The sequence below is a fragment of the Myotis daubentonii genome, chromosome 15, assembly GCF_963259705.1.
Source record: "Myotis daubentonii chromosome 15, mMyoDau2.1, whole genome shotgun sequence".
Lineage (NCBI taxonomy): Eukaryota > Metazoa > Chordata > Mammalia > Chiroptera > Vespertilionidae > Myotis > Myotis daubentonii.
Window position 1 is genome coordinate 46,287,971 of NC_081854.1, and position 15,041 is coordinate 46,303,011.

Sequence of the window (15,041 nt, forward strand, 5' to 3'; positions counted from 1 at the left end):
TTGCGAGCATATCCCCAGCAGGAGGCATGCAGGAGGCAGCTGATGGATGTTTCTCTCTCATCAATGTTTCTAACTCTCTATCCCTCTCTCTTCCTCTCTGTAGAAAATCAATAAAATATATATATTTTTAAAAGTACATAAGCATGTCCTGGCCAGTTGGCTCAGTGGATAGAGTTTCGGCCTGCAGACTGAAGGGTCCCGGGTTCGATTCCAGTCAAGGGCACATGCCCAGATTGCCCAGGAGGCAGCTGATCAGTGATTCTCTCTCGTCATTGATATTTCTACCTCTCTCCCATCTCCCTTCCTCTCTGAAATCAATAAAAGTATATATTTTTTTAAAAAGTACATGAGCATGTCCAAGAAGCATGTCTACCTCTCCAGCCCACTTATATGAGGCAATGTTCTCCAGAGAAACAGAACCAGTAAGATATATTGGGGGGAAGGGTGTGGATAGAGATTTAGTTTAAGGAATTGGCTCATGTGATTGTAGGAGCTGACAAATCTGAAATCCACAGGGCAGGACAACAATATGGAAATCCCAGCAAAAGTTGACGTTGCAGACTTGAGTCTGGAAGCAGAATTTCTTCCACTTCAGGAAACCTCAGTCTTTTTTCTTAAGCTCTTCAACTGATTGGGTGAGGCCCACCTACATTATGGAGGGTAATCTACTCTATTCAAAGTCTACTGGCTTAAATGTCAATCACATACCTTCCCAGCAATGTCCAGAGGTATTTGATGGGCACCATAGCCTCGCCAAGTTGACACATAAAATTACCATCGCACCACCTCTGCTTCCCCCTCCTGGTTTGTGCCTTGTGTCTCTACTCCTTTCATTTTTCCTTAAGAACTTACTCCTCTTTCTCCAGCTCATAACACTTTCTCCAGTCCCAGACGCTGGGTACCATTTTCATCCAAGCTGAAGTCGTGTTTCCTCTTGTCCGAGGCCATCTGGTCTCATAAGAGGCTTTCCTGAGTCCATCTGATGTTCGAGAAATACATTCCCCTCTCCTTCCCCCCATTGTAAACCCCTTGGAACTTTGAGATTTCCTGTTGTGTTTTATTCCCAGGTATTGGGAAGAATGTGGTTTGTGAGAAGGCAGCAACCTCGGTGGATGCCTTCCGGATGGTGACAGCCTCTCGCTACTACCCGCAGCTGATGAGCCTGGTGGGGAACGTGCTGCGCTTCCTGCCTGCCTTCGTGCGCATGAAGCAGCTGATTGCCGAGCACTATGTGGGCGCAGTGATGATCTGCGATGCCCGCGTCTACTCAGGCAGCCTGCTCAGTCCCAACTACGGCTGGATCTGCGACGAGCTCATGGGCGGAGGAGGCCTGCACACCATGGGCACCTACATTGTGGACCTGCTGACCCACCTGACTGGCCAAAGAGCGGAGAAGGTCCACGGGCTCCTCAAGACCTTTGTGAGGCAGAACGCGGCCATTCGTGGCATCCGGCATGTCACCAGCGATGACTTCTGTTTCTTCCAGATGCTCATGGGCGGGGGGGTGTGCAGCACAGTAACACTCAACTTCAACATGCCGGGTGCCTTTGTGCATGAGGTCATGGTGGTGGGCTCTGCAGGACGCCTTGTTGCCCGGGGAGCTGACCTCTATGGGCAGAAGAACTCTGCCACACAGGAGGAGCTGCTGCTGAGGGACTCGCTGGCTGTGGGCGCAGGGCTGCCCGAGCAGGGGCCCCAGGATGTCCCGCTGCTCTACCTGAAGGGCATGGTCTACATGGTGCAGGCCCTGCGGGAGTCCTTCCAGGGGCAGGGGGACCGCCGCACCTGGGACCACACCCCTGTCTCCATGGCCGCCTCGTTTGAGGATGGGTTGTACATGCAGAGTGTGGTGGACGCCATCAAAAGGTCCAGCCGAACCGGGGAATGGGAGGCTGTGGAGGTGCTGACGGAGGAACCCGATGCCAACCAGAACCTGTGTGAGGCGCTCCAGCGGAATAACCTGTGAGCCTGTACATGGGCTCCCTGCCGTGGGGCCCAGGCGCCAGGGAGGGACCAGGAGCAGGATGGCAGGGCTTGGCTATAGCATAGACGGTGTCATTCATGTAACAAGTCAACATGGGTAGGGCCCAGGGGGAGCCCAAGGTGGCCCCAGTAGAACGCCCCTCCAGCACGTGCTCACTCCCCAGAGCTGCAGGGCGGTGATGCTCCTGTTGCATGGCCTGTGGGCTCGCACCGTGTGCGAGGGGCGGAGCTGCTGCCAGGTCTCTGTGTAGTTAGTGCTGGTGAGCAAGGCGAGCACAAGCTTGACTTGGGGGCTTCTTCAGCATATCTGTGGTCCTAACTGGATGTGAAGGCCTAGCCAGGAGCCAGTTTGGCTGATTCCTCCGTCCTGAGGAAAATGACAAAAAGCCTCGTTTCCATGCCCTTCTTGGGCTTGAGGCATCTCAGGAATGGTGAGGACAGCAAGGCATCCCTCAGGGATCCGCACCGCCCTTTCTCCCACATGACTAGGCCCTTCCAGATTTCAGACTGCCCCTTCCCTGGTGGGTGGAGGGGTTATTCATTAGGAGAGCTCTCAGGGGCTGTTGACTAGAGCAGAGGGCCCTTGGTTTGGCAGGGAGAAGACGAGGGAGAACTCTGGAACATCTGATAAATGTTAATAAATCAAACTCTGACACTACGGCACATGGTTGTTGGCTGTTTGGTAGGTTAGGTTTCTTTAGTAATGAAAGGCCTGTTTATTGCTGTAGATTGTTTCTATTTTCATCGTTTCTGATGTCTCCACAGCAGCCCTGACCTCAGATCCATCGCTGTCTGGTGGGCCACACAGGCTCCTGCCACCACCTGCCCTCACCTCCCAGCTTCTTCCCTCGTCCCCACATCCCAGGAGCCTCCAGAGCAAAGTCTTTGCTCGGAAAACGGGACTCAAGCCTTCCTGATGGGGAGCTGTCAGGCCTGCTGGTCCAGGGAGATCCTGGGGAGTGTGGGGCCTTCCTGGGCTGCAGGTCCGGAGCGGTTCTGTTCTTAAGACCATGAAGTTGGCTCCAGGGGAGCCCTGGGGGAGGGGAGGGGAGGAATGGTCCCGAGCGGCTGGATGGGATGAACTTGAGGAGGAGGCCCCACACGCTTCCCCTTGAAGTGGGTATGGCCAAACACTGGCTGGCCAGCCCGCCAGGCACCAAACATGCATTTATTAACTTCTGCACAGGGACGGCCTTTTAGCCATGTCAGTCCACGGTGAGGGTGCGGGGAGGGACATGTGCTTTGTGTCCACTGCCAGCCTGCCAGGATTGTACCTGGATCAGACTTTTCCCTTTTCTAACCCTCCCTGCCCTGCCCTGGGCTCCTTGCCAGAAAGAGGAAGACAGGGTGGGCTCCATCTTCCTCGTGGCACCCCTTATAAAAGTCATCTGGCCTGTTTCCTATATTGCCCTGGTTTTATATCTTGTCTTTGTGAGTTGAAATCACAGTGGCTAGTGTTGGAGTATGCTTTTGTTTGTTTTTGTTAGTCCTCACCCAAGGATAGTTTTTCCATTGCTTATCAGAGAGTAGAAGAGTGGGAGGGAATGGGAGGGAGGGAGAGAGAACCATTGATATGAGAGAGACACATCAGTTGGTGGCCAGGGATCAAACCTGTGACCCTTCGATGCAAAGGGCTGCGCTCTAACCACTTGGCAACACTGGCCAGGACTGGAAGATGTTTTTTGCATGCTGGGCCCCCTAGGGTAGACGTTTTATGCATACTATTTTATTTAATATCCAAATCACTCTAAGGTGCTAATATTAATATTGTCATATTCAGATCAGAAAACTGAGGCAGAGAGGAGCAAAGTTACTTGCCTCCTGTAAGTTATAAGTGACGTAGTCAGGAGCCTGGTCAGGGTCATTTGACTGCAGCCTGACCCTGAACTGCTTTCCCAGCACTAGTGGCTCCTCAGACTCCCAGTGCCCTTTAACATCATATATTTTGTGGGTTGGCCCCTCCTCTCTTAGATCCCCATCCAGATTACTGCCCCCTCCCTGCAGCAAGAATCTCAGCCTGGCCTGAACGAGGAGGTGGACTGCAGAGAGAGCCCCACCAGGCAGGACGCTAGTAGAGCTGAAAGAGGCTGCCCCCACCCCCCTTCCTCCCAGGGACCACCAGCTCGGCTCCAGATCAGTCCCTCTGCGTTACTAGCATGTTGAGATCCATCCTAAATTTGGGAATTGACCGAGAACACACATGCATCTATTCTGCCCAACTCAGATGCTCCTACTTAAGAAAGGCTCACATTGCTGACTCAGTGGCACTACTTAGGTTTTATAGGGCTCAGCAGCAAACCCCTTGTTTACAAAGATGTAGTCCCAGAAGTCCCGGGGCAGACGGCAGTGGGCTGAGTGCAGAGCTGCTTTGAGAAAGATCTCAGATCCTTTGTTGGCACTCCCAGAGTCCAGGGCCACCCCTTAAACTTCTTTAACTGTCCTATCTCTTGGGTTGGCCCCAGGGAGGATATGAACCTTGAGGTAGCTAGATGCCTGTGGTCAAGGAAGCCAGCAGTGTTTTGGTCCCCGGGGGTAACAGCCTGCAGCAGGTTCCAGGCTTGTCCTGCACCGCCCCCTCCTGGAGGGAGGCAGCATCACCTCCCAGAACCTGTGTCCCAAACTCAGGATCTTCTTTTGAGTCAAAGTAAATAGTTTTTCCAAGCCATTGAAAGTGCAGTCAACTTTTTCCTCCCTCTTCCAGCAACCAGACGCGAACTTCCAAAATACCTGTTGCTTATTTTCCAACCCCCAGCCAAAACGAGGCCTCAGACCCGGACAGTGACAACAGCTCCCACCCAGTGTCCCGCCTCTCCCTTTCTCACTCTGTCCTTCACTCAGCTGCCCTAAGAACCTCTCCAAAATGCCGGGCCCAGAGCCTTCCTTGCCTACACCCTTCATCACTCTCAGACTCACCTACCCTGGCCCCCTGATGGCCAGGCTCTGCTTCAGCCGTGCCAAGTGGCCCTCCTGCGTGCAGCTGGCATCTTCCATACTAGCAAGGCTTCATCCCTGGCATAGCCTCTGCCTGGAAGGCCACCCAACTCTCCAGGAATCGGCTGGAGGGCTGCCTCTTCACTGTTTCCTAGGCATAGTGACCGTCACCCCCACCGCCTGTGGTCCCGCAGTCTGTCCTCAGCTCTTCCATAGCGTGTGTCTGCTTGCATCGTGCTGCTTCTGCATTTCTCCCTTAGAGTGAGCTTCTAGGAGGAGTGGTGACTTGTTCCTTTCTGTGCCCAGACACACCTGTCAGGTAACTTCTATGGTTACTGAGTATTTCCTACCTCACCTGCTGGAAGAAAGGAACAGAGCTTCCTTATCAGTGTTGGTCCATACCTCCAGCCCTGGAGACCACACAGGGAAAGCAGATGCTTGGCCTTCCTGTGTCAGGCCTTAGCCAGAGAGCCCCAGGGTACTCAGACCTGCAGGGCTCAGGAAAGGGTGGAGCTTCCTTGAGGCCCAGGATGTGGTCTCATAAGAGGCCATTTCTCTCCAGGCTTCAACCATAACATGAGGGGGTCAAGCTCAGTTACCTTGAGGGGCCCTCTACCTCTGAGAACCTCTGTTCATCCCTATGGGAAGTATTCATTCTGCATGGTCCCTGTGGACAGTATTTCCTGGGTAGTCAGATCATTATCCCAGGAAAAGCATAGGTATCTTTTAAACATATGTATGTATGTATATGTATATCAATAATAATAAAAGTGTAATATGCTAATTAGACCAGACGTCCTTCTGGACGACCTTCCGCACGAAGCTGGGGCTGCAAGGGAAGCCCGGGTCCTAGGTGCCAGAGGGAAGCCATTGCCGGCATCTGGGGAAGGAAGGCCTACTCACACAAATTTCGTGCATTGAGCCTCTAGTATATGTGTATAATATATGTGTGTGTATATATACACACTTTTTTTTATTTCAGAGAGAAAGGGAGAGGGAGAGTTGGAAACATCGATGACGAGAATCATTGATTGGCTGCCTCCTGCATGCCCCACACTGGGGATTGAGCCCACAATCTGGGCATGTGCCCAGACCGGGAATCAAACAGCAACCTCCTGGTTCATAGGTTGAGGCTCAACCACTGAGCCATGCCGGCCGGGCTTCTTGATACCTTTTATGGGGGTCCTCTGCTAGGTAGTTGTGACGCAATGACAAAGGCCTTTGGGGAGTTCACAGTCTAGTCCTGAGACGGTTAATAAACACAGGGCAGTGGTATGTGGGTGCTACAATGCAGGGCAACGCTGGCTTGCCAGGTAACAAGGTGCCCTGAGTTTCTCAAAGGTCCATGTGAACTAGCCAAGTGAAGGGGTGAAGGATTTGGGCTTGAACATTGTGCAGATGAGATACAGGAGGAAAAGCAGGTTGTAGGGAGGAGAAGTTATTCATTTGAAATTCCCTGTGTTTATGGTGTCAGAGGGACATGCAGGAGGACCAGGAAACAGTTGGATATGAGGGTTTTCAAAATGGCCAGCACTGGCCGCCTCTTCCCAGAGAGTCTTACGGGTGAGAGGCAGTGGTCATCTGGTGGCTTGACTGTCAGACTCCAGGGAGACCATTCACCTCCACCACCACCCCTGCCTGCCAGTAAAAAGGCCCTGATCCTCTGTCACTAGGGGCCATTATGGGGGCAAAGTCTGGTCCAGCTGTGGTTTAACAACAGAGCCTCCCAAAGCTGCCAGTCTTGGGGCAGGCAAACAACTGCCACTTCAGAGGGAGTATCCCAAGTGTTGGTCCCCTCGAGGTCAGACTAAATGCAAGCCCCTTCCTGGGAGACAGGGAGCAAGGCCACGCACCTGCTTCCGTGACCTGACAGTCCCTTTCCTCTCTCTGCCCCCTGTTCCTCATCACATCCCTCCCCATCCTCACTATATCCTGTCTGATCCTCAGGTTTATTTGAGGAGCCTTTAAATCAGTGGTTCTCAACCTTCCTAATGCCACAACCCTTTAATACAGTTCCTCATGTTGTGGTGACCCCCAACCATAAAGTTATTTTAGTTGCTACTTCATAACTGTAATTTTTCTACTGTTATGAATCGTAATGTAAATATCTGATATGCAGGGTGTATTTTCATTGTTCGCGACCCACAGGCTGAGAACCGCTGCTTTAAACGCACAGAACCAGGTCCCACCCCTGCAGATTGATTCAGTTAGATCTGAGGTAGTGCCCACGAATCTATACTTTTGTCAAACTCCTGGACGATCCAGATGACCAGTCAGGCTTCAAACCCTGCCCTGGGGAATCCTCCACCCTTCCCAGGCTCTCCCACTTCAGGTATCTTATTTGGGAAGTCAAAGTCTGAGAAAAAGGAAAAACATTTATTTTCAGCAAGTTCAAGGTCCCAAGTTGGGGCAGGGCAGAATTCCCCCTTTCACCTGAAGGCTGAAGCCCACAGGCTGTGCTCTGGTCCTGGCTTGGGAACAGAGGAGCAACCCCTGGGATGGGACAGTCACTTGTACTGAGGAGACAGTGGGGGTACAAGTGGGGCAGCGCAGACACTTAGCATCTTGCTGATGTCCACCTGAGTTGACTTATCCATCTCGGTCTTGAGGAGGCCACTGACTCCCAAGCTGGGCAAACCCCCAGGCTCCTCTCCAGCCTCCTCTCCAAGGGGAACCAGAGCATGGGTGGGAGGCACGAACATACTGGGGCAGGGCAAAGTGCGGCCTGAGCCCAGCTCACCTGCCACTGGCAGCAAGGCTGGCAGTTGTTCCACACATGCCTCCTTGGGGACCAGGGTTGGGTCCGACTCAGGTTCCACCTCGGCCTCAGCCTCCCTCTCCGCTTCCCCTGCCTCGTTCAGCTCAGGGTTGCAATAGTTGATGTACTGGTACAGGGGCCGTAAGCGTTGGGCCTTTCCTGCAAGGACCCGGGGCAGAGCAGGGGCTGGAGCACCATACTGTGCCATGTCAGGAGGCCAGCAGGCAGGGAGGTGGGGGTGGGGGGCGGACGGAGAGGAGGGTCAGGGACTGCCACTCACGCTCTAGCCCCAAGGTCTCTGAGGGTGCAGACGCTGTGCTGGCCACAGCTGGGAGTACTGGGGCGCCCAGACTCTTGCGTTTCTTGGCTTTTTTGTGCTGTTTGGTAGATGGCGAAGGCTCGCTCTGGCTACCTTCCAGGTCCTCTCTCTGCAGCGGCAGTCCCTGGGGCAGCTCAGCTTCAGCCCTAGGATGGGCTTGGTGACTAGGCCCGGGGAGGCTGGGGGACAGGAGGCTTCAGGAGGGAATAGCCCTGCATGCCTACCACCTCAGGCCCAGATTCTTGTCCCTTTCCTGGTCAGTGAGGCCCCGAACTGGATAAGGGCTGAGAGCTCATGTGAGTTCAGTCCTGAACAAGGCCTTGAGGCTCCCTCTCTTAGGGACAGAAGGGGTGAGGAGTGATGGTGGTGGCAGGGGAGAAGGATGCACCCTGCCCTGCAGGAGTGCAGGAATTTGGAATCCTACTGGGGTGTGATACCCCCCACCCCACCAACCCTATTGTTCCTTCCCTCTGAAAGGCCCCTCACTTGACTGGCTTCCTCTTGGGACCATGACTGGACCTCACAACAGAGGCCATAGGCCTGGGGCCTCTCTCCGCCAGTGCCTCCACCTCTGGCTTGAGCCGCTCTTCCTCCAGCTTGAGTCGTTCCTCCTGGAGCTCCGGCTCTGAGACTGGTCCTGTTGGACGCCTGTCTTCACCCTGGGTCCCACAGGCCTCATGGGCTGACACCAGGCCCTGGTTTCCCATTACTGGACACTAGAGGTGACACAGGGGTAACTGGTCACCATAGCCAAAGGATACAGGGATCAGTCATTAGACACCAAATGCGGATGAAGGGCGCCAGCCCCTGCCCCTGTCTGTCTGTGAAGCCTGTCCTGCCAGTTAGGGGGTCAACGTACAGAGTTTGGCCTCCTAGAGAGCGCCGAGGCCAACAGTAAAGGCTAGACAGCCCCGATGTTCACCTCAGAGCTCTGGACGTGGTCACGGGGTGCCTCCGAGAGCTGTGCAGGCCCTTCCGCCGTCCCCTCTTGGGCTCCTGGTCGCCTCTCGGTCCCTGCTGAGGCCATAGCTGCGCGGAGTCAGCACATCTGCTGGGAGTTGGGAGTGAAGGCGAAGACGGGCCCTTTTCACTGCTGTACTCGGAAGACTGGCTCGGAGGCGAGGGCCGGGGTGGGAAAAGGGACTGGCGATCGATCAGCTCTACCCTGAACTGGAACTACAAACCCCAGAAGACTTTGCGCCAGGGGCATTGGCCTCTGACCCCAGAGGCGGAAACTAGTGTTGCTTAGCAACAGCAAACCCGTCGGGTTTCAGCGGCGGGCTGCAAAAAACTGCTCCGGTGAGCCCCCTGCCTGGGTGTCGAGGGGGAGGGGCGCGAACGAATGAGGGAAGTGGGCGAGGAGCGCAGGCGGCTGGTGCAGGCCGGGCCGGGGTCCCGTCCAGGGAATGGCCCGGGCTGAGGACGGAGGTCGGAACCCCAGGCAGGCCTCGGTGCACCGTTACAGGGCTACGACGGCGGCATGTGCGAGGGCCCGTCCCGCATTTCGGGGCCCATCCCCCCAGACCCCACGCTCTGTCCGGACTACTACCGGCGCCCCGCCTCCGGTGAGTTGGGGGGTGTGGCGGCCCAGGAAGGCCCGAGCTAGGCCGGGGTCCGGCTCCACCACTGAACCCCGCACTCCGCTGTCGGACCCCTCAGCCCAAGGGCGCCTTGAGGGAAACGCGCTGAAGTTGGACCTGTTGACCTCGGACCCGGACCCGGACGCCACCCCGCCCCGCGGCCCCCGCATCCGTCCTGAGGGCAGAGCGATCCTGGAGCGCGGCCGATGCGGCGTGGGGGGCATGCTGCTGCAGCTCGGGGGCATTTCCCTAGGCCCACGGGCCTGTCCCAAGAGTAAGTTCTGGGCAGAACGGGCAGCGAGGCAAATCTGAGAGCAAAACCTGAGGTCAAAAACCGGTGCTTCGCTGAAGCCGGTTTGGCTCAGTGGATAGAGCGTCGGCCTGCGGACTGAAGGGTCCCAGGTTCGATTCCGGTCAAGGGCATGTACCTGGGTTGCGGGCATATCCCCAGTAGGGGATATGCAGGAGGCAGCTGATCGATGTTTCTCGCTCATCGATGTTTCTAACTCTCTATCTCTCTCCCTTCCTCTCTGTAAAAAATCAATAAAAAAAATATATTTAAAAAAAAAAAAAAAAAAAACCGGTGCTTCTCCTGCCCTGACCTGGGTTCAGGCTTTGCCTCTCCGAGTGTCCCTTTCCCCGACTGTAAAAGGAGGGAGACATGCACTACCTTCTCCTTCTCACGAAGAGGGCTGGATGAGGTAGTTCAGCGGCAGGAATTCACATAGCAGCTAGCTGTTTGCTGCTCAGTGCCCACTGCTTGCCAGGCCCAGGAGGTGCTATGAAACAGGTTGAAGACAAGCATGGGCCATTATTGAGTCAAAGTGGGAGACAATAGGCAAGTAAGACAAATGTTATATATAAGATGATTAACGGTATACTTCACACTAAAAATGTAGAAAATAATCAGGGATAGAAGATAAATGACCATGTCAGGAAGGAAATCAGATGGTGAGGGGGATGGAGTACCTGCATAGGGTCTAACTTAGAGCGGTCAGACCTGTGTGTGAACTGGTGTGAGTTGGATTTCATGGGCTACATGCAGGGCAGAGCCTGGTAACATCTTTTTCCCAGGGAAGGACCCTAAAGACCATGAGAAGGAGAATCTGAGGAGGATCAAGGAGATCCAGAGGCGCTTCCGTGAGCAGGAGCGCAGCCGGGAGCAGGGCCAGCCCAGGCCCCTGAAGGCTCTGTGGCGCTCGCCCAAGTATGAGAAAGTTGAGTCCCGAGTCAAGGCCCAGCTGCAGGTAACTGCCCCAGGGAGCCAGAAGCATTGTCCAGCTTATTTGCCAGGAGTCACTTATACCCTGATCTGAGTTATGGGGAGGGAGGAAAATCCCAGGACTAAGGTAACAGGAGACTAAGAAATAGCTGGTTCTGTTGCAGGGGATTCTCAGAAGTGGTGATGGCTGGGTGTTCCTGAGGGGCAAGTAGGAATTAGGCAAGGGGCGAATGGAAGAGAACATTCTTTATAGGTGAAAACTCACAGGTAGAAGTCGTGAGATTAGAGGGAGTGTGGGCATGGGGATGCTGTGTACACTTTACTGTGCGGGGATAAGAGCATGAGGGTAGGCTAAGAAATCAGCTGGGCCCATATGAAGAGCCCCATAACCCACTTTTCAACCTTTATTTCTACGGGCAGTGGGAAGGTCAGGGACAGGGGTAGGATGGTGGGATTCTGTCTTGAGTAGATGGTGGCACCATTTCTCTATCAAGGGGAAGATCAGGATTGAGAGAAAAGACAATAAGGTTATCTGGGGATGTGTTGAAGCTGGAGCATTTGTGAAACTCCCAGGGGGTGGGAGTGTGTCCAGGAAGCAGCAGATGGAGAATCAGGTCTGGATCTCAGGAGTGAGACCTAGGAGTTATTGAGGACCAGGCTGAGGACGATGAGACCAGGGAAATGACCCTGCATTTGCGGGCTTGGAAGTCAGCTGCCAATGACCTTGGTGGGGACATATCCAGGAAGCTTGGCTAGGAAGGAGAGAAAAGAATGGTAGCTGGAGCCAGAACTGAGGTAGGAGGGGTGGTTTGTTGTTAAGGATGTGAGAGACACACATGTTTAAAGGCTGATGAGAAGTGCTTTTTTAAGAGGGAGGAGGCCCAGAGGGCCTGGCATAGAGGCTCGGTTTTGAGACCTTGACCACAGCCTGACTGATCCCTTTTCTATGCCCTGCCCTCCAGGAGCCTGGCCCTGCCTCTGGGACAGAGACTGCGCACTTCCTGCGGGCTCACTCTCGCTGTGGTCCTGGGCTCCCACCACCCCGTGTCCCCAGTCCCCAGCTAACCCCACCAGATCCCAATGCCAAGGTAAGAGTATGTGTGGGATAGAAGATGGGACAGGGATCCTGGGGGTTCCAGGGGAACAACTCAGTGCTGTTTGCCCATCACGTTTGCCATGTCCTGCAGGAGCCAGGCGTAGGTGTGGACTTCATTAGCCACAATGCCCGCACGGCCAAGAGGGCCCCCAGGCGGCATTCCCGCTCGCTGCAGGTCCTGGCACAGGTGCTGGAACAGCAGCGGCAAGCCCAGGAGCACTACAACGCCACACAGAAGGGCCACGTGCCCCATTAGTAGGTCCCACTGCCCAACACCCAGGGTGAGGGATGCCTGTGGCAGGTGGGAGCCAACATCTGCCCTGGGATTATCAACCTGAATCTGTGCATCCACAGCTTGTTGGAGCGTAGGGATTTGTGGCGTCGGGAGGCTGAGGCCCGCCAACTTAGCCAGCCGGACCCTGCCATGCCCCCTGGTCACACGCGTATGCCTGAGAACCAGCGTCTGGAGACACTGAGCAACCTGCTCCAGAGTGAGTATGTGGGCATTCTGCTCCAGAGTGAGTACGTGGACTGGATGAGGAACGCACTGAGGACCTTGCATTCCTGCCTAATACTGCTTCTGGGCCCCCTGTAGGCCAGAGCCAGCTGCTGCGTGAGCTGGTGCTGCTGCCTGCCGGGGCAGACTCACTGAGGGCCCAGGGCCACCGTGCTGAGCTGGACCGGAAGCTGGTACAGGTAGAGGAGGCCATCAAGATCTTTTCCCGCCCCAAGGTCTTCGTGAAGATGGATGCTTGAGCCCTTTTACAGGGGTAGTGACGGCTCCTAGCTGAGGATCATTGCATGGTTGCAAAGGACAGGGTCAGGCCCCATCATCAAGTCTAAAGACAGGAGTAGTGTGGGGGGGCTAGGGGGGTATCCCCAGAGCACTTTTCCTAGCCACTGGTGGCTGCAGAAGGGCCATCCTAGCCCAGCCTCTTTACCCCTTTGTCAAAATTAAATTTTTTTGTACACAGTGTGGTTGGTTTCCTTAAGAGCTTTTCTTACCCTGTAAATTCTAACCGTGGTGGCCCTCCTGCTGCTCAACTGCAGGAAGGTTTCTCTGCTGCCCTTATCACTCCGGCCTCATGTCCAGGGCAGAAGGCAAGGCTGTGGGATCAGGGAGGAGGCTGGGGCTGGGACACAGAAGGACCGTCACTGCATTTGTAGAAAACCTTTAATGTTCCCCATACTGAGAGGGCCCTATGAACAAGCTAAAACCCCACTGAGGAGTCCCCTGGAGTGGCAAGGACTGCTTCCTCGTGTGTCAGAGGCTGAAGCCACTACCATCTCCTCGCATGCTACTCCCCCAGCCAGAGCTGGCTTGCTCCTGATTGTCCAGGGATGGCAGAGAGCTGCGGGCACTTGGACGTAGGTGGCCTGGGTGCAGGTCCCAGCATGGAGAGCCCTGAGACAGCCCATTGGAACAGGGAGGCTGGCGGTTCTCAACGACCAGATCGCTACTGTCATCATCGCTTTCCGGCTCAGTAGGCCCAGGCCCAACAGAGGGAGGCCCTGTCAGACGCCCAGATGCCCCACGCACCACATTATTGCGCTGATTGGCTGGCTTGACAGTGACGATGAGGTTGTGGCTGTTGGCGACCATCATATCTGTCACTTGGTCCAGGGTCTTCCCAGCCACCTCAATGCCATTGACTTCGAGGATCTCATCACTGACTGCCAGCAGCCCTGTACTCTCAGCCAGGCCCCCTCGTACCAGGCGAGAGATGAAGATGCCTGGGACACGTTCCAGGCCCTGGGGAGCTACACGAACGCTCATGCCATCTCGGATGTAGAAACCTAGTGGGCGGTCAGAACCGTGCTTGTGCAGCCGCACACGCCGGTGGGTCTCGGGCAGTAGGTCCACATCTATGACAGAAGAAACCTGGCGGAAATCTTGGGGCAGGCTGATTAGGAGGGGTGGCCGGGTGCGCAGAGGTGCCACTGGCCGAAGTAGGAGCCCCTTCTTACGCCGCAGCAGAGAGTTGGAGGCAAAGGCTAGGACGCTGGAGTCAGCTTCTGGAGAGGGAGACACTGAGATCAGAGACCCTGTTCTCCCTTTCCCATCAGGCCCAGACACTATAACTATTTCCTACCACCTGGAGGTCAGCCCAAGGGCAGGGGTTGCTGAGGGTGAAGCCTGAACATCCTGGTCATGAACTTAATCCCTGTAGACCTGCCCTGTCACCCCACCCCACAGAGGCTGCCCACTGTACCCCATTCTCCTCACCCCGCTTCTGCACTAGCAGGCGCAGCGGCTGGGGCCCACTGGTCAGGGCCCGGTGCAGGCTGTCGTCGTTGGTGAGAGGCAATAGGTCGCCGTGAGCATCTGTATAGCCAAGCAGCACGTCCAGCCCCGGGATCTGATGCACCGCACGCAGTAACCTCGAGAACTCCTGGAAGCCGCTCACAGAAGCGCGGGGCAGCGCGAAGCGTCGGAACTCGGCGTCAAACTAGAGGCAGGGGGGAGAGGAGGGGTCAGGAGGGAGCCTGCGTCCTTTCTCACCACAGGTCGAGGGGTGGCAGGGGTGAGAAAGCGGGCTGCGGCAACAGGGGCAGCTTTGTGCCCAGACCTCAGCTCCAGTGCAAGGGACGCTGTCCAAGGTCTTCTCCCCGCCCTCCAGGTAACCCAGGCCACAGAGGGACTCCAGAGGCCGGCCGGGAAAGGAAGAAGGATGGGCGCGGGAAAGCGAGAAAAGCCAGAGAATGGGATGTGAAGGACAGTGGAGAGAAAAAGGTGGTGGGACCAAGGAGCCAGGGAGGGGAGAATGAGGGAATTGGAAGCACCTAGAGCCGAAGCCGGAGCTAGGACTGGAGGGGCCCTTACTTTGCTCTTCACCTCCACGATGCTGTCCGGACTGCGCGCCGGGGTTCTCTGTGGCCTGGCCATGGCGGGGCCGGGCGGGCCCGGGACCCTGCGCCAGGCGGCCCCGCAGGTGCACAGCCCGGCCGCCCGGCCGGCCCGCGCCGCCCCGCCCCTGGCGGTAGCACTCGCCCCGCCCTCCCATCCAGACCGTGACGTCAAGGGGCCAGCTACGGAGCGTGGAACGCGGAGTCCACGTTTCCTAGGCAACGGTGGTGGGGCTAGAGACGTCTTCGTGTGCTCTTACGTCATGACGCTACTGTTCGTCCCGCGTTCCGGAGCCTGGGGAGCG

General features: G+C 55.8%; 4 protein-coding genes across 6 annotated transcripts in view; 2 read left to right on the forward strand and 2 right to left on the reverse strand.

Annotated features, from left to right (window-relative positions):
- The window catches only part of GFOD2 (Gfo/Idh/MocA-like oxidoreductase domain containing 2), a 42,580-nt gene extending 39,939 nt beyond the window's left edge, over positions 1-2,641 (forward strand). For both annotated transcript variants that reach the window (XM_059667744.1, XM_059667743.1), the window contains one exon: positions 1,068-2,641. In XM_059667744.1, the coding sequence (XP_059523727.1) occupies positions 1,124-1,966 (843 nt within the window). In that variant the 5' untranslated portion in view covers positions 1,068-1,123 and the 3' untranslated portion in view covers positions 1,967-2,641. The remainder of the gene's footprint in view (positions 1-1,067) is intronic.
- A 4,633-nt stretch (positions 2,642-7,274) lies between these two features.
- Positions 7,275-9,030, reverse strand: C15H16orf86 (chromosome 15 C16orf86 homolog). The gene is made up of 4 exons (XM_059667748.1): positions 8,914-9,030; positions 8,478-8,707; positions 7,953-8,170; positions 7,275-7,831 (listed from the first exon to the last, which is right to left on the reverse strand). Exons 1-4 carry the CDS (start codon positions 9,016-9,018, stop codon positions 7,422-7,424), a joined length of 963 nt encoding a protein of 320 aa, XP_059523731.1. The 5' UTR covers positions 9,019-9,030; the 3' UTR covers positions 7,275-7,421.
- A 125-nt stretch (positions 9,031-9,155) lies between these two features.
- Positions 9,156-12,863, forward strand: ENKD1 (enkurin domain containing 1). Of its 2 annotated transcripts, XM_059667746.1 has the most exons (8): positions 9,156-9,290; positions 9,457-9,556; positions 9,651-9,845; positions 10,646-10,818; positions 11,756-11,881; positions 11,981-12,144; positions 12,244-12,380; positions 12,485-12,863. In XM_059667746.1, exons 2-8 carry the CDS (start codon positions 9,472-9,474, stop codon positions 12,643-12,645), a joined length of 1,041 nt encoding a protein of 346 aa, XP_059523729.1. In that variant the 5' UTR covers positions 9,156-9,290; positions 9,457-9,471; the 3' UTR covers positions 12,646-12,863. The 2 variants fall into 2 exon arrangements, with proteins under 2 accessions (XP_059523729.1, XP_059523728.1); XM_059667745.1 differs by having other exon boundaries at positions 9,265-9,556.
- Positions 12,864-13,045: 182 nt separating this feature from the next.
- On the reverse strand, positions 13,046-15,012 carry PARD6A (par-6 family cell polarity regulator alpha). Its single transcript, XM_059667747.1, has 3 exons — positions 14,714-15,012; positions 14,117-14,339; positions 13,046-13,905 (listed from the first exon to the last, which is right to left on the reverse strand). The coding sequence occupies exons 1-3, from the start codon at positions 14,774-14,776 to the stop codon at positions 13,154-13,156; spliced, it is 1,038 nt and encodes a 345-aa protein (XP_059523730.1). The 5' UTR covers positions 14,777-15,012; the 3' UTR covers positions 13,046-13,153.
- Between the last annotated feature and the right edge of the window lie 29 nt (positions 15,013-15,041).

What these genes read in the sequence shown, in the direction of transcription:
- PARD6A (XM_059667747.1), bottom strand. Translation starts at nt 14,776, where the DNA reads ATGGCCAGGCCACAGAGAACCCCGGCGCGCAGTCCGGACAGCATCGTG. An exon ending in TCGTGGAGGTGAAGAGCAAA is followed by an intron (nt 14,340 to 14,713) that starts GTAAGGGCCCCT and finishes CCCTGCCTCTAG; the next exon opens with TTTGACGCCGAGTTCCGACG. An exon ending in CCTGCTAGTGCAGAAGCGGG is followed by an intron (nt 13,906 to 14,116) that starts GTGAGGAGAATG and finishes CTCCCTCTCCAG; the next exon opens with AAGCTGACTCCAGCGTCCTA.
- ENKD1 (XM_059667746.1), top strand. Translation starts at nt 9,472, where the DNA reads ATGTGCGAGGGCCCGTCCCGCATTTCGGGGCCCATCCCCCCAGACCCC. An exon ending in CCCACGGGCCTGTCCCAAGA is followed by an intron (nt 9,846 to 10,645) that starts GTAAGTTCTGGG and finishes TCTTTTTCCCAG; the next exon opens with GGAAGGACCCTAAAGACCAT. An exon ending in ACTGAGCAACCTGCTCCAGA is followed by an intron (nt 12,381 to 12,484) that starts GTGAGTATGTGG and finishes GGCCCCCTGTAG; the next exon opens with GCCAGAGCCAGCTGCTGCGT.
- C15H16orf86 (XM_059667748.1), bottom strand. Translation starts at nt 9,018, where the DNA reads ATGGCCTCAGCAGGGACCGAGAGGCGACCAGGAGCCCAAGAGGGGACG. An exon ending in CCCAAGAGGAAGCCAGTCAA is followed by an intron (nt 8,171 to 8,477) that starts GTGAGGGGCCTT and finishes CCTGTCCCCCAG; the next exon opens with CCTCCCCGGGCCTAGTCACC. An exon ending in AGAGACCTTGGGGCTAGAGC is followed by an intron (nt 7,832 to 7,952) that starts GTGAGTGGCAGT and finishes GGGTCCTTGCAG; the next exon opens with GAAAGGCCCAACGCTTACGG.